The sequence below is a fragment of the Zosterops lateralis genome, assembly GCF_965231275.1.
Source record: "Zosterops lateralis genome assembly, chromosome: 2".
Lineage (NCBI taxonomy): Eukaryota > Metazoa > Chordata > Aves > Passeriformes > Zosteropidae > Zosterops > Zosterops lateralis.
In genome coordinates, this window is record NC_139763.1 from 30,458,562 (window position 1) to 30,486,143 (window position 27,582).

General features: G+C 38.2%; 1 protein-coding gene across 2 annotated transcripts; it reads right to left on the minus strand.

Moving 5' to 3' along the window:
- Positions 1 to 5,385: 5,385 nt before the first annotated feature.
- Positions 5,386 to 26,492, minus strand: IL1RL1 (interleukin 1 receptor like 1; the record flags this gene model as incomplete). Of its 2 annotated transcripts, XM_083855533.1 has the most annotated exons (12): positions 5,386 to 6,911; positions 8,771 to 8,929; positions 10,873 to 11,016; positions 15,001 to 15,158; positions 15,242 to 15,374; positions 17,248 to 17,316; positions 19,494 to 19,656; positions 19,737 to 19,905; positions 20,173 to 20,374; positions 22,535 to 22,605; positions 23,461 to 23,568; positions 26,323 to 26,492. In XM_083855533.1, the coding sequence occupies 10 exons, from the start codon at positions 22,599 to 22,601 to the stop codon at positions 6,565 to 6,567; spliced, it is 1,611 nt and encodes a 536-aa protein (XP_083711659.1). In that variant the 3' UTR covers positions 5,386 to 6,564. The 2 variants fall into 2 exon arrangements, with proteins under 2 accessions (XP_083711659.1, XP_083711658.1); XM_083855532.1 differs by lacking the exons at positions 22,535 to 22,605; positions 23,461 to 23,568; positions 26,323 to 26,492 and having other exon boundaries at positions 20,173 to 20,468.
- Between the last annotated feature and the right edge of the window lie 1,090 nt (positions 26,493 to 27,582).

Genomic DNA, 27,582 nt, shown 5'->3' on the forward strand with positions numbered 1-27,582 from the left:
TCTGAACGCACTCTCCAGGGGCTGGGGTGCAGGTAGGGCGGAGTATACAAAGTTTACCTCTGCTGCAGCTTCCTCCCCACCTCGCTGCCCGCTTTGAGAATGAGGACGTGCATAGAGCCGACACTGAAAGGCTGATACTCTGCAAGGACCTCAAAAGACACACACACACACAAAATAAAGAAAAAATAACATCTCGCCAAAAATAATTACAAACTACAGTGTGCAGGAAAAGAGACAGGGCATAAGATTCTACACTGGTTTTATGAGAAATGTCCCCATTTCGGTGCTATTTTTTTCCGTGCTACCATCTACTTCAAGGGGAGAATAATGGAAACTTTCAAGACATGAAACCTTTTATAGCTCCATTGCTGCAAAATGAGTGTATGTATTCACTTCTAAATAAGCCATCATGCCATTAGCGGAGTTTGCTTGTTAGCCAGATGTTGGTATATTGGAACTCTGGTTCCACCTGGGGTTTCTGACAGGTATATACCTCGTTTGAGTCCTGCTGCTAAATAAATGAATGTTTGATGTTATTAATTCTGTGAATGGTTTAGCTGCTAAGTACTGTGCAATGATTCACTTTACTTCTAAATAAACTTAGTTTGTTAACAGCAAGGAAAAAAAATTCCCTCAGGAATACCTTTATTTGCATATCACCGTTTTCATCTTCGGAAATTTGCTTGGTGACAAATTTGCTTGGCTTGCTACCTTTTGGGTTTTTTACGCAGGACGACTGCTAATGCAATTCTTCCCAATTTCAACATGAGGGAACAGCTTAGAGATAAAACAAGCAGGTTACACTTAAAAGGAGGGAGGGATTACACAGAGCTGGATTTCTTGCATATTTTCATTGCAGAGGTGAAGCCAAGAAACCCTGGAATGTTTTACTGTCTCATCTCATTTCTTTTCCTCACCACAGAATGAAGCAATTTGTGTATAACAACAATTAGACCTTTGGATAATGTAAATCAGCACAATTCCAGGGAAGTAAGCTAAGGATCTAACTAACTATAACTGCTTCAAAAATGTGTAGAAGATACTTTGCAGTGCTTTTGATTTTATGACTTAATACCTGATTTTAAAACCTAAAAGAAAACAGATATCATAAACATGATAATGATTTTATATGACAGTCTGGAAACTATTTAGTAGCTAACAAATAAAATGGTAAAGTAAAATGCTGACAGCTTTTTACTTTCATAGACTGTCTTCTTAGTGACAGTTTGGAAACTTCTTTTTTTGACTCAGTCTTTTACAGCAATATTTTCCATGAGCTTTTCTCACATTTAGTTGCTTTCATAGTCTTTTGAAATACTCTCAAGTTTTTGAATTTTAATCTGCATTGCTGAAATGCTATGTTCAATTGGTCCTTTCAATTGTTGTTATAGCTAGCTCTGTGATATGTGAAAATATGTGAAAGGAGAATAAATTTTAGACTTTTTAGTTCTCAGACTAATATAATTTTAACGTATTACAATTAACAATTGTAACAATTTTAATGCCTGGTAATAGATATGTAACTTGACTAAAAAATAGCTACAGCTTAGATTTAAATTTTGAAAATTTCAGGATGAAAATTAAATTTTGCACTAATATTGGAAAACAGATTTTTGAATGAAGTTCTGACAACCTAACCAGTTGAGAATCACTTAGAGAAGACCAGGTATTTCACACAGTTTTTCACATTTTCCTTTCCGTCCAACATAAACTATACTGAGGTGCTAGCTGAAAAACTGAAATTATTTCCATGATAAATTGCAGCATGTCCAACTCCTGTAACCACAGTTTAAACCTCTTTCTGTTAGGTGGCAAGAGTCCTTCTTAAACTACATCTACTATCTCTGTATACGAGTTACATTAATTCTTAGCAGATGTTAAGTCACGTTCAATAGATTTTCAGTATTATCTTCCCTAATGACAAAAAAGCAGGTTACAAACTGATAATGTGTGTCTTAGAGCCTCATATGTTTCTCAGAAATTTTAAAATACATAAGTTGGACACTTTCAAACTTTCCTCCACATCACAGCATCACAGGATAATCCCAGAGGTTTGAGGGGACCTCTGGGTGTCCTCAGGTTCAGCCCCTCCTCAGAGTGCACACAAATGAGAGCTGAGCACCTGCCATGACAGGGATTCCAAAGCTTCTCTGGGCACACGTTCCAGCTTTGGATCGTGCATATGGTGAATTTTTTTCCTAATATGTAACATAAATTTCCTGTGTTCTAATTAGTGCCAGTTACTTTTTTCTCCCGTCTCTGGGCTCATTTGAGAAGAGTCTGGTTGCATCCATTCTCTCTGTCTTTTCATTACATTATTGCAGGTAGAAACAGGGCCTCTTGTCCTCTCCTTGTACAATCTGTGCTCTTGGTGGTCTTCCCTGGACTTCAATATGTCAGTATTTTACTTGTACTGCGGAGCCGAAGACTTCAAATGATGCCCCAGAGATGATCTCACAAATGCTGCATTCAGGGGAACAATCACTTTCCACAACTACATTCTTATTAGTAAGGTACAGAATGTCATTAGTTACCTTAGTCACAAGAACACACTGCTGAATTGTGTTCACTTTAGTGTCAATCAGGACACCCAGTCTATTTTTGCAAAGCTATTTTGCATTAGGTTGACCTCCAGGCTGCATTGCTGAATGGGTTTATTCCATGTCAGATATATAGCTTGGATTTGCACATGCAAAACTTTGAACTTTGTGGGTTTCCCATCAGTCCATTTCTTCAGCCTGTTGCTGTCCAAAACAGCAGCCCTGTGCTCTAGTGGGTCAACCATCCCTCCCCTGTTTGATTTTCTGTCTGAAAATTCATTGGTTGTGTAGTCTGTCCCGTTGTCAAGGTCATCCATAAGGATGGTCAACATTCCTGGTACCAGTATCACTCTCTGAGGGATGCCTCTAGTGATTAGCTGTGAGCTGAGGTTTGTATGCTGGTTGCAATGTGTTACTCCCACAGGGACTTTGGTCCCACTGTTTTCTGATCACTTTGGTGGATTTGTCTGTCTAGCAGGGATTGTGCCAAGGACCTTGCTCAATACAAGATATGCAGCATCCAGTGTCCTCCCACTGTCCAAAACACAGCTGGATATGTATGATTTGTGTCTAAAACAACAGCTGTAGTTTTTCAGCCCTTGAAAGAGTCAGGAACATACAGTTGTACATTCAGTTTAATATACTATCAGTTTTACACACCATCTTCCAAACAGGCTTTGTCCAGTGCTGTAAGATATAAATGTTGCATATACTATGAATAATAGCTTGCTACGAAAACTCCTGAAAACTTCTAAAAACTTCCTTTCAGTGGTCAGGCTCTTGGGCTTCACAACCATGTGAACTGTAGGAACATCAAATCTCTACCCTACAGGATTTCTAGCTGGTCAGAATCTCTGAGTTCCTGTTCACCCACGAGAGGGCGGGATGACTCTGCTCTATTAAGAAGTGGAAGCAAATCTGCTCTCCAGAAGTCCCTTGAGGTGCCAAACCCACAGCAGCACAGGGCAGAAACTAAAGAACTTTTAGTTAAAACTCTTTGTGGACAATATAATTTATTAACAAAATTGCCTTGGTGCTGTTTAGTTTAAGCTTACAGCATCAAACCGGAATCTTCTATAAGCTTTCTATGTTTATTCCTATGTTATTATTTCTATGTTCATTTATTTCTATCTTGACAGAATACCTTTGGGGGGATGGGGGGGAGGGAGGCAGGGCAGACTGTCATTCTGTTATTCCATGAAGGCAGACTTCTTAGTGTAGAAACCCAATTTCAATTAAAAAAAAATTTGGAAATCTAGGCTGTTTGTAAGTTGCATATTATAGAATGATTGAGGATGGAAGACACCTCTGGAAGTTACCTAGTCAACCTCCTACTCAAGACTGGCCAGAGTCAAGCCCTGAAGGTTTTTTAGTATCTCCAAGGCTGGAGACTGACAGCTTCCCTGGAGAACCTGTGCCAGTGCTGGGTCACCCTCACCATAAAAAAAACCACCTTTTCTGATGTTCAGAGGGAACTTCCTGTTTTTAGGTTGTCACCCATTGCCTCTGGTCCTGTCACTGGGCATCACTGAGTCAAGTCTGACTCCCTCTTCTTTGTACCCTCCCTTCAGATGAGGGACTTCACCAGACCAAAGAGTCCCAGCTCTCTCTGCTTCTCTTCATAGGAAAGATGTTCCAGTCCCTCTGCCAACCTCATGGCTCTTTGCTGTACTTACTCCAGAATGCCCATGTCTCTCTCCTGCTGAGGAGCCCAGAACTGAACACAGGACTCCTGATGCTGCCTCAGTGGTGCTGGTATTTTAATAATGTAAAAGTATTCCACAGTTCTTTTTGTGCTTTCTCTCTAACATTACAAATATGATAACACCTGTAGAAGATATCCATTTTAATGCATATTTCGTATTTCTTTACTAAACACTAAGGAATAACAAAAAAACCTGTGACAACTGCAGCATTTTTGTAGTTATTATTATGGTCACATACTCACCCCCTGGTACTGCAAATGTTTTTTTGCCACTCTCTGAATTTGCCCCTTTTCCTTCTGTCAAGGGCATTTTGTTCACTGCTGGCAAACCACAATAAGAATTATTTTCCTTTTTTTGTTGTTGTGTTTTTTGGTGGTTGGTTTTTTTTTTTTTTTTTTCTGGGCTGACCATGAAACTTGAAAAAAGTAGCATCATCACAAGAGCCATGTATTGAGTTTGTTTTTCACCACAATAACTACATGCCTGGCTAAGAAGTCAATGACACATTAGTATATTTCAGAGTAATTTGCATCATTGCTGATCCTGTGCGTTTCTTCATTGTACCTTCTCCTCATCACTTTCCAGCTTCAAAAGTCATCCTAGACTTTTAATTTCCAAGATATTCACTTATCATCCTTTCTTACTCATTACAAGCCCAGAACTCAAACCCTACCAGAAACTTATCTTGTGATAATCTTGGAAGTGAATATTCTGTCTTGCTCAGTAGCTTATGTGAAAAATCTTCATAGTTTATAGCAACAGGCTTTCCTGCTTTTACATATGCCTTAGTGTTAGAATGCTCTCTATGGGAAGAAATGGTACTGTAGCACTGTACACAATCTAATGAGGCAATAAAAAAATGCAACATTTGATGCTCTGTAGTTGTGGTGAAGTGAGCAATGAGTGAATGAACACTTGAAAATACAACTCATTGGTGAAAAACTGTCTATTTTGCCAAAGATCTTTTAATTGAATTCTGAAAAATATTTATACATACATTTTATGCACATTTTTTGTGCTCCAAATAGCTATCAATAAGTCTGATGATCCATACTCAATAAAAACTTAGAGTAAAAGGAAAGAACTTGCCTGTTTGTAATCCTGGACTTGGTAACAATAAGTGTTCTGCATCTAATTTTCTTTTTAAGTCCATTCTGTAGCAAGTCTAAAGCTGAAAACGGAGCCTTCTCTGACAGTAAGAATTTCCTGGGTTTGAAAATCTAAAAAGATTCAAGTTTGCAGGGATACCTGGACTAGTATACATCTTGTTCCTGTTCCCCTGAACTAGGAGATTTGGCTCTGACCTTTGCATCTAAGGTTATTTCCTATCAGAAAGTATAACTACACATGAGGCCAAAGGGTGAAAAAATGTGGATAATTCCTGTTACAAAAAGCAGTCTATTTTTTCAGCCGCTTAAAAGAATGCTGTCAGTGTATCAAAAAAAATCCTAAATTTTAATATGTTATTTCTATCTGGAGATAATAATTACAGTAACAGAATTATTATTGTACCTGAAAGGTTTAAAATTTCCCCTTTGTGTGAGATTCATTTTAATAAATATATAGAAGTGCATATAAAATACCTTTATATATACCAGTGCATTTGTTTCCCTTAACAATGCATGTAATATATAGATATGTATATATCAGTGCATTTATTTCCTGTAACAATGCATATTATATTTATATTTATAGACATATAGATATATCAGTGCATTTATTTCCCTTAACACTGCTTTATTCTTTTACTGCTGTATTTGTATCAGTCTCAAAAGACCCTTTAGTGAGGCATACATACTAAGGAAAAATGAAATGTCTTTTGAGTATCATTATTGAATCAAAAAGGAATAAGTGTCAGGGAAAAAAGCTAACAAAAACATAGCATTATACATTCTAGTTGCAAAACACACGTTATACTTTCTAGTCAAACAATAGAGTAGGCATTTATATTTCATCAACTGCATTAGAAAGATGAAGTAAACCTGCAAGGCATTCAGTTACTCATGATCGTAACTTTCTATTATATATACAACTATGTATAGAAAGAGTATAGGTGTATTTGGTTTTCTGTGACATGCAAAATTCTCCACACAATCTAGAATTATTTCTTTACAGAACTCTCATACCTATAAAATGTTCCCTCTGTTTCCTAGACCTCTTCCATCAATTTACCCCATTGTTACTCGATTGAAGGACTGAAAAAAGTTCGAAAAACACAGCCAGACTTCCAGACTGTAGAGTCATGTACCTTCTGAGAGGAAAAACAGCTGTGGGCTTGTAGTCCATCCTGATAGTGCAGCACTGTTTTCCAAGAGTGTTCACCTGGTGTTAGCCAAGTGTGAGGGCCAGCATGTCAGTGGCATATGGTACCTCACCTGTTTCCAGAACTTAGAGTTGGGTGACTGTGGGTGCACCGTGTGCTCCTCTTTCCATTTGATGGTACCTTGTCGTTTAATAATAAACCTAAGAGATTCCTGAAGCTTCTCATAAGTCCCAACTGTCTCCATTTCCAGAAGGATCACCTTTGTGTCATTTTGAATGAGGGCATTGTATAAAGCAATGTGTTGATCATAAGTATCTTCTTTAGAATTAACCAGCTGGTGTGTTAGCAGGATGATCAGCCGTCTGCTCTTCTGCATCCTCTTCTCAATTGCACTGGCTGCATCTAGCAATATACAAGAAAATGTTGAGACACTGATATTTCTTTTAAAATTCTTTTGAGGTTGGAAACTCCATTTTCATTGCTTTGTAACCAGACATAATTTCTAACTCACTTCAGTCTGATACAGGTTATTAATTAGAAAAAGACTTTATCCCCTAAACGCCTCAAAAAGACAGAAAAACAATAACCAACCAAAGGGGATGGGGCAGAAGGAGAGATAATCAAAAAGCCCAAAACACAAAGCTTTCATTTCAAAGTTTTTTTTGTTTTGTTTTGGTTTGGTTTTGGTTGAAACATTAATATTTTCACTGCTTTTAAGTATTGTTAGGAATTTCTAGTCCAGTGGCCTAGGGACAAGTTCAGTAGATCTGACTATATTAAAATTGTGTTTAATAGTCTCTATATAAGGAATTGTGTTGTAGCAAGTTTAATGCCTTAGAGACGGTCTTGCAACACTTACCTATGAAAACTAGTAATTAGGAGACTTTTGGGTGACTTGCTTCTAGGAGTCTCATTTCCAGGTGGGGTTAGAGTTAATCACAGTTAATTGTCCTGAGTTATCGTGTGCTAATTTATATGCTAATTTGTGCATTGTGTTGGCCTTCACCCTACAGGGGTAGATCCAGACTTTCAGGGCATCTGTGTGTAGGTACAACTGAAGATGTTTGAATTTCCCACTGCCGTGTTAGGGAGAGCTGATCAATGCTACTGTTACTGTGATGTTGGGCCAAAAGAAAGGAAATGGGAGCCCAGCTGAGGAAATTCAACCCACCAATTATTTCACAAACCAGCTGATTTGCAAATGCATCAGCCAGCTCCGTATGTATCCTCTTTTTCCTTTTCTGGGGGCTGCCAGACCACTGCAAGTGGTGTAAGTTCGTGCCATTGACAGTTTTGTGAGCTACTGTAGCTCCATTGTGCTGGATCTGGGAATGGTCTGACTCAACAACTTTTGCAGCTGTTCTTTACCTTTGTTTTTCCCAAGGCCAAGCAGCCCTTTCACTACTTTCCAGAAGAGAAGGATATCAAAGATCTCAGCCTCAGGGCAGATGAATGACACCTGGCCCAATGCAGATGATTTCAGAAATGTGAAACAGAAAATGTACCAGCTTGGGCTTCATGCCTGCTCACTGACAGAGAAGATCTGGTCTACAGAAGAACCAAAACACAAGACAGACAAGTTTGCTCTGGAGGAGAGCAGATAGCACCTAGGTGGCAGCAATCATACAAGATAATGTGGAGGGTGTCTGTATGGAAATTAGCACAGATTAATTAACATGATTTCATCCTGAAAGACAAGAAAGCAGGAATAAAGCATACCAATTCTCTCCTGAACTAATGCTGGGAATTGTGTGAAGGGAAAATAGATCATGTCAGTGAAAAGAAGCTGAACTTCTTGTGACTCAAACAGCCTCATAAAAGGTTGAAAATTCCTGAGTGGTAACAGCAAAGGTGTTTCCTCAGCTGAGTTTGTGTGGGGTTTTCCTCTTCTTTATCTTGTAGTCAGCCAAGCCAGCTCACACATGGTTTGGCTGTGGCTTTGCCCAGATAATGGCTTGGCAGAGTTAGACTTTCCGAAGAGCAGGTGTGTTTAAAAGAGTCACACTCAGGGTTGTGCTTCCTGTCTGTTCCAAGATAATAAGAAATCTGTGCCCCTTCTTTGTAGCTTGCTTTTCCTAGCACACTGGAAAGCACAGGGTGCCCTTGTGACCTGGCCTGAAAGGGCAGACAAATGGCTGTTGAGGGGATGAGCTTCAAGGTCAGGAATGTAGAGTGACTTTCTGTACACATAAAAGGGACTAGAATCACAGTTTGCTCAAGCTTGAGAAGTAATTCAGTGCATTATCAGATCTGAAACTTACCTTCCCCAGGATATATATCTCTCCCATAAATACACAATTTATATCCACATTTATTTTCTAGAATATCTGGCATGATTTGGTAAACGAAATATTCCACAAAGTTAGCTTCACTGGTGTGGTTTTTGGGGTAGATAACATATGCATCATATATCTTCCCATCTATAAGGCAAAATAAGAGGAAGGAGTATTGTGTTAACATGAATTAGAGCTGTCTATTGCAAAAAGTGGGAGAGAAATAAAAATATCAGCCACTGAAATAGATCTAAGAAGTTCCAGCTAATCTGAATAATGTATATCATCTAGTGCATGTTTGGAAAATAAAGACTCTGCATATTTGGTGTTAATCATGCTCAATTGTTTTATCCTGCATGTTTATAGCTTTGGAGAACCTGGCCTTTGTATTTTGAAGGCTGTATTCCAAAGTATATGCAGTAAGATTTCAATTGATCAATGCATATTAACATGATATAGGAATGAAGCTCAGCATTTGTTATTTCAGTGATACAATTCACTATTGACAGGCTTTGTCTCTCAGCACAAAATATTCTTTCCATTTAAATTCTTTCATCTTGAAGGTTTTATTAATCATTACCACAACATATCACATTCCTGAGTGAAAATCCCATTTCTTAGGAAAAGGTCTTACAATAAGAACCAAGTACAAAGTCAAGTATTTATTTCATTCCTTGCTTCATTTCTCTAAATTAAGTTTTCTATTACAGCAATTTTATTCTAATCCCAAATGTTTCTTTCTTTCTGGTGGAAATGGCCAAATTCTTTCTTTTCTTCCTGAGGTTCTTGCTCAAACCATTCCAACAATAGATCCTCTGAGGAGCAGCTGAGAGAGCTGGGGTTATCTAGTCTGGAGAAGGCTCAGGTTTGACCCTCTTGCTCTCCATAATGACCCAAAAGGAGGTTGTAGCTGGGTGGGGGTCAGCCTCTTCTCCCAGACAACCAGTGACAGGACAAGAGGACACAGTGCTAAACTGGACATGGGTAGGTTTAGGTTGGACACTAGGAAGAATTTCTTCATAGAAAAGATGATTGGGCATTGGAATGGGCTGCCCAGGGTGGTGTTGGACTCACCATCCCTGGAGATGTTTAAGTAAAGGATGGAAGTGTCTCTGAATGTCATGGTCTAGCTGACATGGTGGTGTTTGGTCATAGGTTGGACTCAATGGTCGCAGAGGTCTTCATTGATTCTGTGAATCTGTGATTTTGTGATTCTGTAATAATAATGAAATGTCCATTTCCAGAGTCTGATTTATTTCATCATAAAGTATACTTACATGGAAACTGTCCTAAAAAAGCATACTTCTTTCCTCTTTAATGAGAAGATAAGTAGCTAGATTAGCTGTAGAGATCTACCAAGAGTCAGCTTCAAATTTAAAAATTGTCCATTTAACTGGATTTGAGCTCTTAGAAACATGTACCTCATTGTATCATTAGGCACCACCTGCTCTTCAGCTGCCCCCTGCAGAGGGGTTCAGGTCTCACTTAAGCCCTAAGGCAGCCCCAACAGCACCTACTGCTTACTGTTAAACAGCTGGACCCAGCCACAGAACTCCAGGTTTCAAGTCTAAGAGGGAAACTTGCATTTCATTTGATACAACTAAATGTAGATGTCTGAATCTTGAGCTGAAAGCAACCAATAAAGTTAGATGGGATGTATTCCTCCAGAAATGTCTTCTACACTATTGGTATCTTTCTTTTTGGCCTACAAAAACTGTGTTGCTCTAACATACACTTTTAACATTAGTCATCAGGTTTGTTCCTTTGCATTAGAGAGCACATAACAAGTAAATACAGTTAATAGCACTGTAAATCAGATTTTCAACATCATTCAGTATTTTATGGCAATTACTTTCATTTTAAAAAGTACAAAACCAAGACTGAATCTCTCTTTCATGTAATTCAGTGCTACCAAACCCAGGAAACAAAGGAATGTAAAGCACTTGAGAGCTATGGCTTGTCTTTACTAAAGGTGTAAGAAAGAGAAGAATCAGGCTCAGATGTCATGAGTTAGCACTATCAAATAAATTACTTTCTCTATGATTTGTCATTTTCCTTTTTTAAAATTTTTTTTCTCAAATCTTACTTACCATCCTTGACTGAGTAGGACTGGAATATCTCCCGATACAACAGGACAATATCAACTCGAAAAGACTGGTAAAGGATTACTGAGATTGCTATTACACCCAGCAGAACTAGAGATCCTGTGATCAGGAAGACATTAGGAAGAACCTCTGCAAAGTAGATGAATATATTGTTAGCCACAGAGAAGTTAACCTGTGTGCTGAAGCTTTAGCCTCATGTCCTTACTTCTGTTACAGCTTTCAGGAGCTCAAAATAGAGATGACAAAACTTTTTCCTTCCCCAGCTGGTATAGCCAACACATAGACCCCTGAACTGGAAGCATATTATGCAGGATATAATTAGTGTTCACTTTGTTGAATCCAGACCTACTTATACTAAAAACTGCAGTTGACAATGATGTTTAAGTATTTTGTAACTTTTAAAAGCTGGTAATAACACAACCATTTGTGAGACGTCTAAGCCTACGCATGAAAATCCACAAAAGGACAAATGGAGGCTTCTGGCATGATTGCACAAATAGAGTACAAAGAGCATGTGCAATTAATGTAGTCTGCAAGATAAGAACTAAGATAGCACTAGACAAGCAGGAAAACAGAACATGTCCCGGTCACAAAAATAAAATAAACTGTGCTGAAGTCAGATGATGCTCTCTCCTGCCTTCTCCTTTCAAGAGGGTCAAGGAGCATGTAATAGCAATGATGGGTAAGAAAAATTGGGATAGAAAGGAGCCACCCGCTTTAGTTCCAGTTTCCCTTGTGGAAGAGCTCTAGAATCTGTCTATCTTCACCTCAGATGAAGACTTATTGAGGACAGATTAAGTCTAGATATATGGAAGACATTTTTTACATTGAGGGTGATAAAACACTGGAACAGATTGCCCAGAAAAACTGTGGATGCCCCATCCCTGGAAGTGTTCTAGAATAGTTTGGATGGGTGCTGAGAGATTTGGTCTAGTGGAGAATGTGACTGAGAAATTCTGCTGAAAAGGTATGTAAATTGGGAGTTTACAAATACATTTTCCCTTTCCTCTGGGGTAGGATGTGACGTAAATTTAACAAGATTTTTACGCTCCTTATATTTCTTTTTTCAGCATTTAAAGGGTAAAAGAAATATTAGGCTTGTGATGAAGCTTACCTCACCAGAACTAGATCAGGAAATAACACCTTCCAATAAGATTGAGCAAGAAAACAACCACTTCCTTCTAAAGTGGAGTCTGGCCATATTTTTAACAGTGTCACATGATGTCTATAGGGAGCTTCATCCTTGTTGGCCTCTTTTATTTTAGTATATGATCCATTTTCCTGGCCGATACGCACACCCACACAAAGTAAGGAAGCCCCTTTCACTACCCAGAGGGGCTGACCCAAACATCAGAGGCTGATATTGTTTCTTACTGATGCATTTGCTGACAGTGTGCTCATCATAACAACTACTGGTGTATTGCATTGTCTCTACAAAGATCTAGAGAAGAAACAGGTTCCAACAACTTTTGCAATTATGAACCTAAAAAATGCTTTTTATATTTGATTAGACCAAGGCTGGAAAAGAAGCAATGTGCCCATGCAGTTTGTAACGTATTAGACAAGAACCCCACAAATGTGTCTTCTTGGAAGAGCAGGTTCAATTCCCAGTAATGCTGGCTTAGCCGCTCATTCCTTTTTCTGGAATAAACTAATGAATGTTCACTAACTTAATTTGCTAGCAAACATTCAGCACAATGGATGTAAGTGCCACAAGCCCCTGAACAAGGCTGAACAGATCCTGTTGTTCCATCTGACTTCACTGCATCATTTAGCAGCTGAGTTCATGAGTAAGCCATCTTCTATTTATATTTGAGAGCAATGGGAATAGAGGACTATCATCTCACAAGTACTAATATTGGAAAGGCCAGAGAAAACATGTCAGAAAGAAATTTTTGAAGGAGTTCCAGACAAACTACAGAAAAGCAGCAGTTTTTTCTGTTTTCTCTGGCTTCCAAGATGGATGCACTTCCAGACAGTGAAAGCAGAGATCTGGGTCTAGAGTTCCTGTCCACATCAAGTCTACAGAATATGAGCCAAAAGGTTAGCTTTAAACATCTTTGAGAAAGAACAGAGCTGATGCTCTGGGCTGAGCTTTATCTCTGCTTTGAATGACTGTGTAAAAAAAAACATTAACAGGATAGTAGCTAACAGACACAAGCTGTGCTGTGGGAAACACTGAGAAGAAATCATATATTTGGAAATTTTTTTCCTATTAAATACAAACACACAAAACACAAAAAAGAGGAATATGCACATCTTTCTTGCACATTTACAAGATGAGACACACAAGTGAATCCTAGCATTTTTATTATTCTGAGAAACAAGCAACATTGCTTTAGCATAAATATTGCTGAGCTGTGTGGGGACTGAGCAAAGAAAACTAAAGCAGAGCACAGCCACTTCTGGACACCAACAGTGCTGAGGAGCAGAAGCAGACAGGTTGTCAACAGCAGCAACACGGACAAGGTCACAGATATCCATACAAAAAAGGCAGCAGTGAAAGCAGGGTCACAGTCAGGAGCTTTCATGAACATTTACTGAAGACCTATGAATAAGAAAACAAAATAAGATTTGTCTATACCAGAAATTAGATTCAATGATTCATGGGATGAATACAGAATACACTCTTCTTCATCTAGTCTGTAATATGGGGCCAACAAGGTGCTTTTATTGATAAACTAGTGAGCAGAAACAGTTACTCGGTTTCCTTCCCTTTCCTTGCAAGCTCACTCCCACACTCAGGTACCTCAGTGCAGAGCTGGTGTGCTTCAGCTTCCTGAGTGACGTGCACTCAAACTCCCCTATCCAACCAAAACATCTCCCACCGTCTTCCTCCTGGGTGTTATTCTGCTGTTACAATTCACTTACACCCCTTCTAGTCTAGGCTACAGCAAGGAAATTTGTCTAGGCTTTGAAGCCATAATTTTGTAGAAGGTCATGAGTAGACGAGAATACAGCAGGACACGGGTCTGTGCACACCCTGTGATGAACAATACACTTGATTTTACTTTTCCTGCTATTTTCTTATAGAAAATCAGTCCCTGTTAAAGGTCTTGACATTTATTTTCAAAGTCCTCAAGAAAAGAGAGTAGTTTTAGATTACATATGAGGAAGAAATTCTTTCCTGTGAGGGTGGTGAGACACTGGAACAGGTTACCCACAGAAGCTGTGGATCCCCATTCCTGGAAGTGTTCAAGGCCAGGTTGGATGGAGCTCTAAGCAGCCTGGTCTAGTGAAAGGTGTCCCTGCCCTTGGCAGGGGGTTTGGAGCTAAATGATCTTTAAGGTCCCTTCCAACCAAACCATTCTGTGATTCCATGATTCTTGGTGGTTCAGCATATCTAAAGGGATGAAAAAGGAAACAATTGAACACAGCTGCTTCTTGAGCCTTCACAGACAAAATAGCATTTTCTGCCGTAGAAGTCTGATTCCAAGGTGTTTGCAACAGTGCTTAGGGATCTGGCTATCCTTAATAAAAACAGAATATTCCCATGTGAGATAAGGATTATTCGTGTCCTCATCATTTACCTTCCTTCTCTTTCAGGTACTGCTAGAACCAGGAACTTTAAAACAAAACCAAGGGAGAGCCTTTGAAAACCTCTGTGTGGCAGAGAGAACAGTGGCACTCAGGGAAGATAAAGAGTGATTTTGAGGAAGTGATTCACATAACATTCTGTCCAAAAAGGGCACTACAGTGGATGCAGTATAGTAAGGAAGGCAAACAAACTGGCTAACCAGCAGCTGAAACCTTTGTTTTTAAAGTTGGCCTGTTTTCTGCCACTCTTTTACACTAGAAACAATAGTTTGATTTGTCACAGTGGAGAAATATCCTAGAAACAGGATGTTTTTATCACAGCGCTGATACAGTCACGCTCTGCATATTTCATCTCTTGCTGATACTGTTTGAATAATGTCCTCCCCTCTCCCCAACCCCAAGAACTCAGCCACAAGAATTTTGCAACTGGCTTGAACATGTAGGGAAGAAGCAGGCTGGTTTTGCTTCTTATTAACTGAAAGTTTTTTTACTTTCTGAAACAAACAATAAAATAAACTCACCAACATATTTCAAACTTAGTGCAAAGTGTAAAGAATCAAAATTTAAAATTCCTACCCTCAGATGGCACTTTGAGTTGTAATGTCACCGTGACTCTTGTGTTGTACATTGTGTTCAATGCTATACATGTGAAATTTGACTGCAGATCCTCCTTTTTTACTTCAGTAATATTCAAAGTAGTCTCTTCATAATATACTTGCTCATGTCCATCAAAACTAATAGAAAGAGAAAGAGCTGGTACCATTGGTTTCAATGGCTAGGCATAGAAGAAAGATTATTCTGCATTATATGCACTTACAAATGAGTTTCTTCATGAAATCTTGATAAAGCAAGGCTTTTCACTGGGATGTTGTCCACATCCCATCTGACAGCAGCCAGTGGCTGTTTCCTAATCCCCAGGCGGGCCTGACATTTCAGAGACAAAGCAGCACCTAATCAAGATACAGAGATGTAAGCATTCCTTGATGAAAAACATAATTTTATTCTCCTCATAACATCTTTTTCTACAAATCTTCACACAACTTGTGAGTCTTGTCGTAACATTTTTGACATATTTTTCTGAACTACTGCTGACAAAATGATACATAGAAGAGACAAAAAGAAATAGTAAAATTAATTTTTTCAACAAATGATCTAATAACAAACTGAGTGCTACAACAGGAATTATTTATATTTATTATGATGAAGGCAATGTACCCTTTACTTGTGATGCTTGACACATGTAATCAGCTAGTGAGGAACACAGAAAGGATATGGTGGTTAACACACAAATGTTAACACACAAACATAGAAATAACTTAAAAATTTCAGTATGTATTATTTTGCATAAGACTTGTGTGCAGCCTTATCATGGCTTTTATTCAAGCTGGACAAAAGTAAAGTAAACCAGTCCAAGCAAAACAAAACCAGGAAATTACTTAATAAATATTTCCTATTAGGAAATATTTATTCCAAAGTAAGGGTCACCATTGCACCAAAAGAAAGTATAATTACAACATGTCAAATTGTTTCCATGTAAGTCCAGATCTAAGCAGGTCTTAGATAAGATTATCAAATCTTATGATTAGGTCATGCTGTGGTATTAGGGAGCATAGAGAAATCCCTTCGTTTTTGCAAACGGGAGACAATAGAACCAGTACAGCAACGGAGTTTAAATGTAAAGTGAATTTGCTCTGTGTCAGCAGTGCCAGAGCAATAGGCTGAGCCCACAGAGCACTAGGCACTGACTGTCTCACTAGAGAAAGCTCATCCTCGAGCAGGGGCCACCTAATTTCTGAGCAACAAAACAACTGGGCCAAAGAGGGAAAAAGAATGGGAATGTGAGTCAACTGACAAGTCTCTGAGCCCCAGCATGTGGCACAGAGAGGGCTGTGGACCCCTGCAGTATCTGCTACCAGAGTAGTCTTGCTGTAAGATAGAAACAGGAGTGGTAGTTACAATCCCTTCTCCCATTGGCCCAGCTTCATTCCACTTGTCCTGGGAGACAGGCATCCTGGAGTACCTACTTAGATTTCAGATGGGTTTAGTCTCTTGCTGAAGAGCTTCACCCTTCTCCACTGACTACAGAAAAACCCCAGACAACTCAGTCCTACCAGGAACACCTTGTCCTGATGGTGCAAGTTAGCCAGAATTAATCTAAATCCCTGAGAACATCTATAGCCCTGAACAGAAGGGAGCCAGGAGCAAGCTCTACATCGTGGGTTGTTCAACCACTCTGTCTAAATTCTCTGCTTGGTCCTGTCCTTCAGCCTTCCCAGTATCTTCCAAGCAGACTGTTCTGATCCCTGCTAGCCAACATGGACATGAGACAGGCTGTGCTCCTCAGCCTCAGGGCCAGCAACCACTTCCTTGCTCTCTTTTATTCCTCAACAGAGACACAGGCACTGTCTGCACACAGGGACTGAAAGTAGCAAGGAGTTGCTCTAGTCACAAGAATAGTCCATCCTTCGCTCTTAGAGGTACCATCAAGCAGTTTCAAGGGATTTAGCCACAGCCCTCTTTGAAGCAAATGGAATCTCTCACCTTTCAGCTGAGATATAATGATTCACTCTGTGAATAAACCTAGTCTACCCCAGTGAGAGTAGAAAAAGTTATTTAAATCTTCTTAAACTTCACTTAATGCCTAAATAACACATCAATTATATCTAACTTTGCACCCTTGGGCCTGGAGGGAATTAAATCTGGTAAATATTATGGTGCTAAACTGTGATGGAAAGTTCCATCTTTGCATCTTCTTGAAGATACCTGTGTTTGCTAGACCATTACAAAATGTTAATACAAAAACAAGTTAAAATTTGTACTCACCAAGCTCTGCTTCTACTACATCTTTATTCTTTGGAAATATGATTTGAGGTGGTAAAGGTGAGTATTTCACTTTAGAAATTAAAGAGGAAAAGAAAGCATGCATTAGCAAGTTGCAAAAATGCATTTTGTAAGATAAGGTTTGTAATCTGTACAATTAATATTTTATGATCACAAAACAGAATTTAAAACTAACGATGTTTTACATACCTGTTGGGACCATCTGGTTTTATTCCTACAACAAAATATCTCTGGGGAGTATGTACATGTTAATATTTTCACTATTTTCCCCCCATCTATTTAATTTTTCCCTTTGTACATAGAAAGGAAAAGAATTAGGTTTTGAAGTACTGTTTTAGCTGCTGTGTGGGGGAAAAAAGCAAATGCTGTTATAGGCTTGTGTGTTTTCTCAACTATTTGGGGGTTTTTTAAGAGACATTTGACAAATTACTCATATCCATTATACAAAATAGCTAATATGTACTTTTATGCAGTATCTGAACTCAAAACATATTGCTTTCTAACCCTTTCCTCATAAACTTTTTCCATCTCAAGGCACTTCTGTGAAACCCATATTTCCAAAAAAAATCTGTAGGAACACATTTCAGTCTCTGCTTCCCAGACTGACTGGATATGATAAAATAGAAGTCAGGAGAGAGCCAGTAACTTCCCAGCTACCTGACTATGCTAAGTTCTTATCTGCCAGCATTCAGAGGCAGAAAATCCTTCAGCATGGATCTGGAAGGCAACAGAAATGCGTATCATAATTCTCTAATATTAACAGAACAGAACACTTCAGCATACTAATCTTAAGGTATGATAAAAACTCAACGAAGCTGTCATTAAGTACTTTGAACCTAGCAAAACCTGGAGCAGACATGCCAGACCCAGCCCAAATTTCACATGTTATGTTGCAAACTCTTCTTTTTCAAGGATTTCAAATAAAAAGATTGTTGAACTTCAAGATCTGCCTGGATGTAACATAGGCTTTGGTAAATTCAAATGTCTTTGGGCCTAATAAAACCCAGAATTTTTTTGTTGGAACCCAAGAAGAACAGTATTCCAGAACAGTTAGAGAAGTTTTGATGGAAGTACATTCAAACAAAAATTGTTAGGCAGAGAAGTATCACGTAAAGCATGATCATGATCATGTAGAGCAATGGGTAGCAAAGGAGGAAAGGCACAACATTTCCCAGCTACTGAACTGGTCTCTGCTCAAATCTGTCTTCAGTCCAGCTCAGAAAAATCAGAATGAACTCTGCTTCTGAGGTCTGGGCACAGCAGCAAAAACTGCATTCAACGGCCCCAGGCCTCAAGTCTGTGTTCTGCCCACAAGCTGTGTTCCTCCCCAGAGCAAAACCCTGATGTTCAGTCTGCAAATGGACATTACTTTTTTTTTTTAAACCAATCAAACAAAGAGACTAAACAGCAATAAAACAACCATATGAGCCAAACTCAAGCTCTCCACCACCCCCCAGGAAAAGGTCTTTTTGACTATTTTTCTACTGATCTGGTTGCAGAACTGAAGATGCGTTTTGAAGTTTTGCAAGTCGATGCAATCTGAAACTGCAAATTGCTGTGTGCCCTTTCCTGGCCACCATCTAAACACAAAGCCTCCCTGAAGAGACTGCATCCTAGAGGCAACCCAAAGTCCACACACCTCAGTCATATTGGCTATGTTCAAAATCACAGAGACATAGTAATCACTGTGAACCATACATTTTCTATTTCTATATATATCTTTTTCATTTTGTCCCATTCAAGACAAATTTAAAATTTTTTCAGTCTGACTAGCAAATAAATGTTAGATGGTTGAGATGGATGGAAGAGGCATTAAGTTGTAGGCCATCAACACATGACTGATCTAGTGATCACCAGATAGTCCTCACTAGCCACAAATTCTCTGCTCTCAAAAAATAGAAAGCAGAGCATTGTGGCATCTCATTGAGGAAATCCTTCATTTCAGAAATGTGCTACCAGAGAACTCTACCAACCACAGCACCTAACCAGAGTCATCAGAGTCTTTTAAACAAAAACCTGAATGAGAACAGGTCTGACTTTATCCCATCTTGCTCTATGTGAATGACCATCCACAAAATTCATCGAATAAAGCTGATCTAAATCTTAAATAAGATGATAAAACAAACCAACAAAAGCTCTTTTTCTTTTAAATGTACAAAAGGAGTTTCCTCTGCTCTTAGTTGACCTCAGGCTTTTTATCTTAGCAAGCTGCATAATTACTGTCTTACCCTCACTTATGAAAATTCTTGTTGCTGATACATTAAACACATTTCCTTTATGCTTATAAATAAATTGACAAGTATAATAACCATCGTCCTCCCTTCTTGGATTCTCAATATAAATATATTTTTCTTGCTTGAAGTATCTCTGTCCCTGGAGAGGTTTGCAGTCCTGGAAAAGAAAAATGTGCTTGGTTACAAAGAGCTTTTCAATATTCTGACCTACACTGTCACTGTCAGAGTTTTATTTACCTTATACCACTGGACAATAGTAGCATTCTTATAGTTATCAATGGTAGGACAAACAATTTTTCCTCTTCCAGTGTCATTTGGGTAACGAATCCGACTTGGGAAACATTCTCCTGGCTTGTATGAATGCACTTGCACACTCATGTTGTATGACTTGGTGCGATTACTTGAACTTTAAAAATGGAATAAGGTATGTCAGTGGTTGCATTTTTATATGGAATATATTAATATTTATAACAAATGTGTGTCACTGTAAATATGTGGATGATTATTATATTTCAGTCACAGCTTGATTTTAGTGATCTGCCATAAAAAGCAGTTGAATGGTGAAAACATATGAAAAAAGTAATAATTTCCACAAATTATAATTAGAAGAATATATTATCAAAATATATATTCTTGCCAGTCGTACACCTTTCACTTTCCTTGTGGCACTTACAGATGTGTTACACAAGTGTAGTTTCCAGAATCCTCCCTAGAAGTTGGCAGAAACCAAAGAAATCTTTCTATGGAAAATACTCGAGATCCCTCCTCTTCCGCGGGAATTATTCTGTGAGTATCCATGTGATACCAGGTGACTTTCACAGATGAACTCCGCTTGGGACATTTTATCACGAAAGCTTCACCTTCCATAGGATCAACTGCAAATGAGAAAAAGGTTAAAATCTCATATAAATTAAACCTTTGTCTGCTGAGACAGAGAACTTGGCATTCCTGGATCAGTAGGCCAGTCATGTCCTTCTATCCTCCTTCAGCTTTCGGAAATGATGACACAGCTAGCTTATTTTCACTAGATTATTTTTCAATAAAAATTTTGTTTACCTTGAGTTATGGAGCCATTTGTCTCCAAAAACAGTAACTAATGTGGGGGGCAAAAATAAACAAACAAATCCCTAAGCAGACACACAGCGAAAAACAAGAAGACTTAATTGAAAAAATAGTGACTTCTTACAATGAGCTTGTTATGTAAATCTTTGCCTAAAACCCTTTTTTATTCAAAACACAAATTAAAAATACTGAATTTAATGTAGCTGTCTTTCCTTACTTCAGTAAAATGAATATTTATTTATGCAATAGATGAGTGCTTTTTTTCCTGCCTTTTTAATACAGAGAAATGAAATTGATCTTTTTTTTCCTGGAAGAAAAAAAATCACAGAAGAAGGAAGTCTGTAGAATAAATCCTTAGGAAAACTAAAATACAATAAAAACACAAAAAAAACACCTTCTCTCTGAAGTTCATGAAAATGGGGTGGGAAAAAATGGAAGCAATGTAATAACATGAGCAGAAGAAACTGATGAGAAGGTGGGAAGGTGAAAAGATACCAGAAATAATTGAGACAAATAAGAAGCTTAGAAAAATAAACCACATGTGGTCACACATAAGAAAATTTAGGAGTAAGACAGTAAATTTAAAAAATTCTTTTAAACTTAGTATACTTCTACTTTTGAATACTGAAATTGGTCCACAGAAACTAGAATCAAGCAATTTTGACAAATACTTAAGTGATCAGGTACTTGAATAGTGTACTGGCCACTAAAAAAAAAATCATTAATCTGAAAGTTAAATTGCATTCTGAGAAAAAAAAGATGGGAATATGAGCAAGGATGGTGACAGGACAAAGATTGAGATTGGCAGAGGAACTGCAGTGGATAAGGAGCATGAAAATGAGAGTAGATAACCAAACAGCTAACCAAAATAGTGTCTATCAAAAATGACATTTTGCAGTGGTGCCTTTAGACATGTAGGTGCACAAATCAGGAGGTGAGAGTCTCTAAATAATTAATAATTCTGTTCTGGTTCTTTCTAAAGAAGTGATCCATCGCCACTGATGTTGTCATCTTGCTTGTTCATTTGGAGCTCCTAAATTAGCCAGGTATGAGTATGAGTAATCCCAACCCCATCATTTTAACAGTTTTCCACCCACAAGCCTTGCACAGACACTAGGACGTATCGGGGGGGTCAAAAAGTCAGCATTGCCCTGCCAAAGGGGGAACACATGGGAAAAATAGATTTCTTTGAGGAAAAAGGGTGTGGAGAGGGAAGACATTGAAAAAGAAAAGCCTCATCTAAACTCAGTGACATCTGTGAAAATTATCGTGGCAAATTCTTCAGCAGAATTTGGTATCTTAATAAATCTAATTTGCATGAATCTTATCTTTCCTATTGTAAAATTGACAATATGGAGAAATATTTAAAGATCATATCTTACAGAATTTTTTCAGATAAATGAGCATCTCAGCTAGAGAATAGAAGTACATGAGTGCTGTACAACACTGTGTCACTGGTCAGCATTATACAGCTAAGTCAGTAGAGCTGGCCCATCAGAAACAGTTTACTGTCCTGCACATCCCCCCTGTGCAGGGAAACATTATTGTTATACTGCATTTTTCATTAACACACCCAAATTAAAGAGTATTTCTATGAAGGACAGCACCCATTTACACCCCTGATTCAGCAGAGTGCATATGCATATGCACTGCTCAGTGCAATTAAAGCATGTTCTTGGAATTTGTGCCCAGCTGGGATCTGGAGCAGCAGCTACTCAAATTCTTTCAAGACCCTTTTCTTGCTGCTTGCAGAGGTGCCAAGTGGCAGAAGTTGAACCTAGACTTGCTGTCATAGAAATGGACAGAGTTTGGTGCATTTTAATATACATTAAAAGCTAGATTTTAAGTTATGATTTGTGGTTTGAGGTGAACTCACTAACTTTAGGCTTAAAAATAAAACACCAAATTGGAAACAGCCTACACATTTCTACAGAACAAATCTTTTCACAAAGTATTTTTAAAGTGTGACTTACATGTTTCAGATGTCATGGAAACAGAGAGGAAGGCAGATAGGAGGATCAAATCTATATGCCCCATCATATTTCTAAAGAAGAAAAATATTGATATCTTAGAATATACTCTGACTGCATCAGTAATGCTGTATTGATGTATATCAGAAAATTGAACAGAAAATCATATCATGCAGTGATAAACTGCATCACATGAGCTACTCTGTAGAGTGTGTGTATGTACATAGCAGCGGTTTTGAAGCTTTGAGGTGATGTTATTTGTTCTATCATCACTGAGAATACAGTTATGACTTAGTTTAGTGGGAGACAAGGAATTACTCTGTCATGGTGCTCCTCAGGCAGAAGCCTCTTTTAATTTGCTTGCTTTTTCTTTTAAATGAATATAAATATGCATTGGCATTCTCTTCATAGTCAAGTGCAGAGAAACTGCACCTCAAGTTAGAAAAGGACATATCCTGAGTTTGAAAATATATACCCTAATTTTGAATTAAGGTTACATCCAATAAATTGCCTAGGTGCACAATACTTTTTTGTCTTTTTCTGAAAGGGGAGTTATCTTCAGCAACAGCTTCTCTAGGTAAGTGTTTAGCAGTAAGATCAAAACCAGGTGCGCATCATAAACAATGCTAAGCTGATGGGGAACTGAAGAAATGGACTGGAAAGTTAGGTAAAGGAGCATACTATTGTACTTAGCTAACAGCAGCAGGGCAGATCCTGTATCTCATGTTGTTTTCATTTGTGTCTACCTGATACGCACCAGCTGTAATTCACACCTCGTGGTGTGGCTCAAGAACTCTTCAGCAAACCCCTTTATTTAAAAAACCTGAGCATTTGATCATGGGCATTAAGTTGACCTAATCCAGGAATATCTCAGGAGACAGCAGGCATGCAATCCCGCTATACTACCTGGCTGTAAGCATTCTACTTACCATTAAAAAGCCTTGAATGCAATTCTTCACTGCAGATCACAGAGCAGCAGGTTCTATTGTTGTGTATGAGTAAGCAGCAGTCACAGGATCGCACAGACAGTAGACAAGCTGTTTTCAAGAGAAATCAAGTTAGAAAGGAAATATAATTTATCTTGCAGATAGTGAGCACAAGGGGAGTAGTGAAAAACAGGCAAGAGATGTAAGTACTGTCGTCACACTTACTGCAAAGAATTTTTATCTCAGTGCCAAAACCTTCCAGACTAAATAAACATTGACAAGACTTATCAAGTCCTATGTTTTTGCCAAGTCTGAAATTCAGAGGAAATTCAGTTTTGAGCTTTCAGAAATATCATCAGTTTTGTATTGATATGTGAAGTGTCTTCTTTTAGAAGGTTTAATAATATCCAGAGGGTTATTCTTATACTCTGAAAAACAGTAACAAAACTTAGTGTTTGACAAGTGTGAGAATTTCATTGTAGGTACTGTGCAGGGATATTCACAAATCACAGGAAAGATGAGGTTTAGACCAAAAAAAGGAGCGTCTCAGCATTAATGTCACAGAAAAGCCAATGCCATGCCTTTTACAGGAAGTGAGTGACCAGTCAGGAGAAGTATTATGTGTTAGGATCTACTTGCTTTCATTATTGCCGGAGAAAAGCACAACATAACAAGTGCAAATGTACTGACGTTTTTAATTTTAAGGTGAACAGGTGTTTAGAGGGTACTTTTCAACACTAACATCAAGAGTGTTGCCCTGGAGGGAATGAGCAAGGTGGCCCAGAACAGGGTTCATGAGTGACCTGGGACTGGACACACCCTTAGGAGAAAAAGATTTGTCACAAAATGGCCCAATGACATTCACAGCACCAGCACAGCAAAACATTTGTATTTATTCATCATTTAGAGCATGAGGCGTGTTCCTAGAAGTTATTTCTAACACTAGCAGGGAGCAAAAATATCCAGAATATTTCTTCTCTACTGGGAGCTTTTCCCATCAAGTGTTTGGTTTTGTTCCAGCAACTTATTTGCCCCCAACGAGGTATGCCAGCAATCATATTAACTCCCTTTCTATTTTTTTAGAGCAATCTTGTTTAAGTGAGTGATACCTCAGCAAGATGACAAAAACTAAACTGATTGATTTTTAAGACTAAGTTTGAAGTCTTTCTGAAATGAAGGGGTTTTTTTCTCATTTGATGTTTTATTTGTAAGTGTTTATTAGGAATTTAGCCACAAGGAATACCACTGTTGGAGACATTGGTAAGTCCCTTATTACCAGTGCTATTCTAGCCCTAGAAATGGAAGACTGGTGATTACCAGAAAGTTGCAAGTAGATGTACTTTCACCATTTTTGGGATACAGCTTTGTCCAGGAAGGAAGACAGCCAATTACTTGCTCCCACCAACTTTTCTAACAAGTGTCAGAATGATTCAGGGGTAAGAAATTCATACTTTCATATCTCCATATTTGCCAGTTGTTGCAATTAGCTTTCTGTTTACTGAAAAAGATATTTATTTGAGAGACCTTACACATACTGGGCTACCAGCCTGCACCAAAAGAATGCAAAATATTTGAGCTGAGATGCTCCCCACCAAATCTGGTGCTTGCTTTATTGATTTTCCCTCCATTTTTAAGTTGCTGTGGACCAGCAGCAGTTCAAGTAGGGTTTCGGGGTTGTGTGCATGAATATGTACAATATAGAGGGTTCTAATTAAAAGAGGACTGTTCCCTGAAAATTCAAAGAGCTCATGTGATTAAAAAGCAATGTGATTCTGTTTGCATTTTCCAAAGTCAGCAGTAAACAACAAATTGCCTCAATATGAACTGAAACAGAGGTTGCAGGTCTAGACAGAAAACAGCAAGAGAAGGACTGGTTCTGCAGTGCCTTACAGCTTCTTCCTACAGCTTAGAGTGACTGAATGGTATGAGTGTAAGCCTAAGCTCTGTAAACGAACACTTCAGTGTGCTTCTGAAAGAGCATTAGATCCAAAATTTGGGATAACTATCTGAGTAGGTCAGAATCTAGTCCTCTACCAAAGGAAGGTAAGAGAAGGGGGAACTCGTGTATACTGCAGAAGCAGTGGTCTGTGGGGCTTAACTCATTGCTTCTCAGAACTAACTGAACTAAGTGTGTTAGTAATATATTTCTCATTTTCTTTACAAAGTTCTATTTTCCAACAAAACGTTTATAATAATGTTTATATAAGTGACAAACATTACCTTGCATACTAAAAAAAACCTGGAAATGGTACTGCAATTTCTACCCAAAAAACTTCACAGACTTTTCAATGTAAACATACCATGAAAGAGCAATTTTGCGGGATTTTTTTTACTGATATATACAACCCATACACCTTTTGGAAGTGATTTTCATTCTTCTATCAAACCAGAAAATCCATTCCAACTGAAAACATCCTATTAAAATTGCAACAGTAGAACTGAATTTATTCCAGCACTAGCATTCACAAGAGTGAATTCACAATTACACGACTTACAGGTGTAGGTGTAAAATTTAGGAATTTCAGTAATAAAGCATGGAATTTCTAAGACTGATATACACACTATTCTTAAACAATATTTTTAAGCAAAAAAAAAAAAAAAAAAAAAAGCTAAACTCTGAAAAATCAATTGCAGAGTAAAGATTTTCTCTGTCTTTAATTAATTAGTGAAAATATATGCCAGAAAACTGACAGCAAAATCCATTTCTAAATACACTTCACTACAAGGTAAAGCTTTATGTTAGTCCCAACACTATTTGCCTATTATGGAAGCATACCTGCTATTTTAGTCCAATATTTTTTCTCAAGGAAGTATATGAGTAAACTGAAATAATAATAAATTTTCTTATAAAAAAATTTCACCTACCATTTGGAAAATTCAGAAAGCAGGGAAGTGGCTTGTTCTGTCTGTCTTTTGCAGAGATTTCTCTGCTTAGCTTGTACCAGATATTACTGTAAGCTCTGTTTATCTGGCTTGGGCAGTTCATATCTGCAGCAGCAAGATACACAGCTTCATTCTAAGACACCTCCCACTGAATAGAGCAGAGCATGTAAATAAATTACTGTAGCAATTGACTTTAAGTACCTATAAGAGATAGCATCTCATAGTTCCAATTAATCAGATATCTCTCACCACTAGCATAGGTTTCCCTTTATTGCGAGTTATTCCTTTTTAGCACAATTATGGTGCAATAAATCCGCTGGCTGGGGAGCACAGAGAGGTGGCACTCACATGGCAGAAGGCACTTCGAAACAGATTTTGCTTGAAAACAAGTAATAGCTTTGCATGGTCTAGTCAAGCAGCAGCTCCCTGAGAACAGCTTGAAAAATCTCTGGAGAATCAGGAACAGTTTTTAATGAAGGAAACTGCTTCACTGAAGCTAAGCTGATCAAAGAAGGTGCTGAAAAACCAGTTATCTGCACCAACAGCTAAATTAAGTCTCTGAGGGAAAGAAGATTTTATCCTATAGTCATTAAAACTTTTGTTTCCCTTCCCTAACAGAGCTGTGATTTCCATTTGTCCCTTCCAGTGTTCCTGGGATTCCACTGTCAGCATGCAACAACTCCACATCAATACACAAAGATGTAGCAATTATATGCCAATATGCAAAAATCTTATCTATGTTACACCCATGGTCTCCCCAGTTCTTGGTATAGCATTTCCTTTGAAGTGGTCTGGGGGTTGCACTTCCCATATGGCAAAAAAAAAAAAAAAAAAAAAAAAAAAAAAAAAAAACAGGCAAAAGATCTAAAAAAGAAGCCAACCAACCTGCAACAATGAAATCTCACAATGTTTTGGTCAAACAGTTCAGACTCCTACCTTCAAAAGCACACAAATTACTCCCTGCTCAAGTTTGTGAGGTTTCATCAGAATCAAGGTCTTCCTCATTTCCTGATGTGAGACACTTTGGCAAAAATTCTGTAGTAACCATCTGCATTCAGTGGTGGGTTCAATATCCTTTAATCCCAACATGTCCGTTTCATCTAGGGAAAGGTTAAATATATTCAAGTAAAGCTAACTTCAATTTTCTGGACACATAAAAGGTTATTCTGTCATAAAGTCCGCCGAAACTTAGATCAGTGTTGCTCCATACCTCAGAAGAGCCCTTAATCCTGTAGTCTGTTC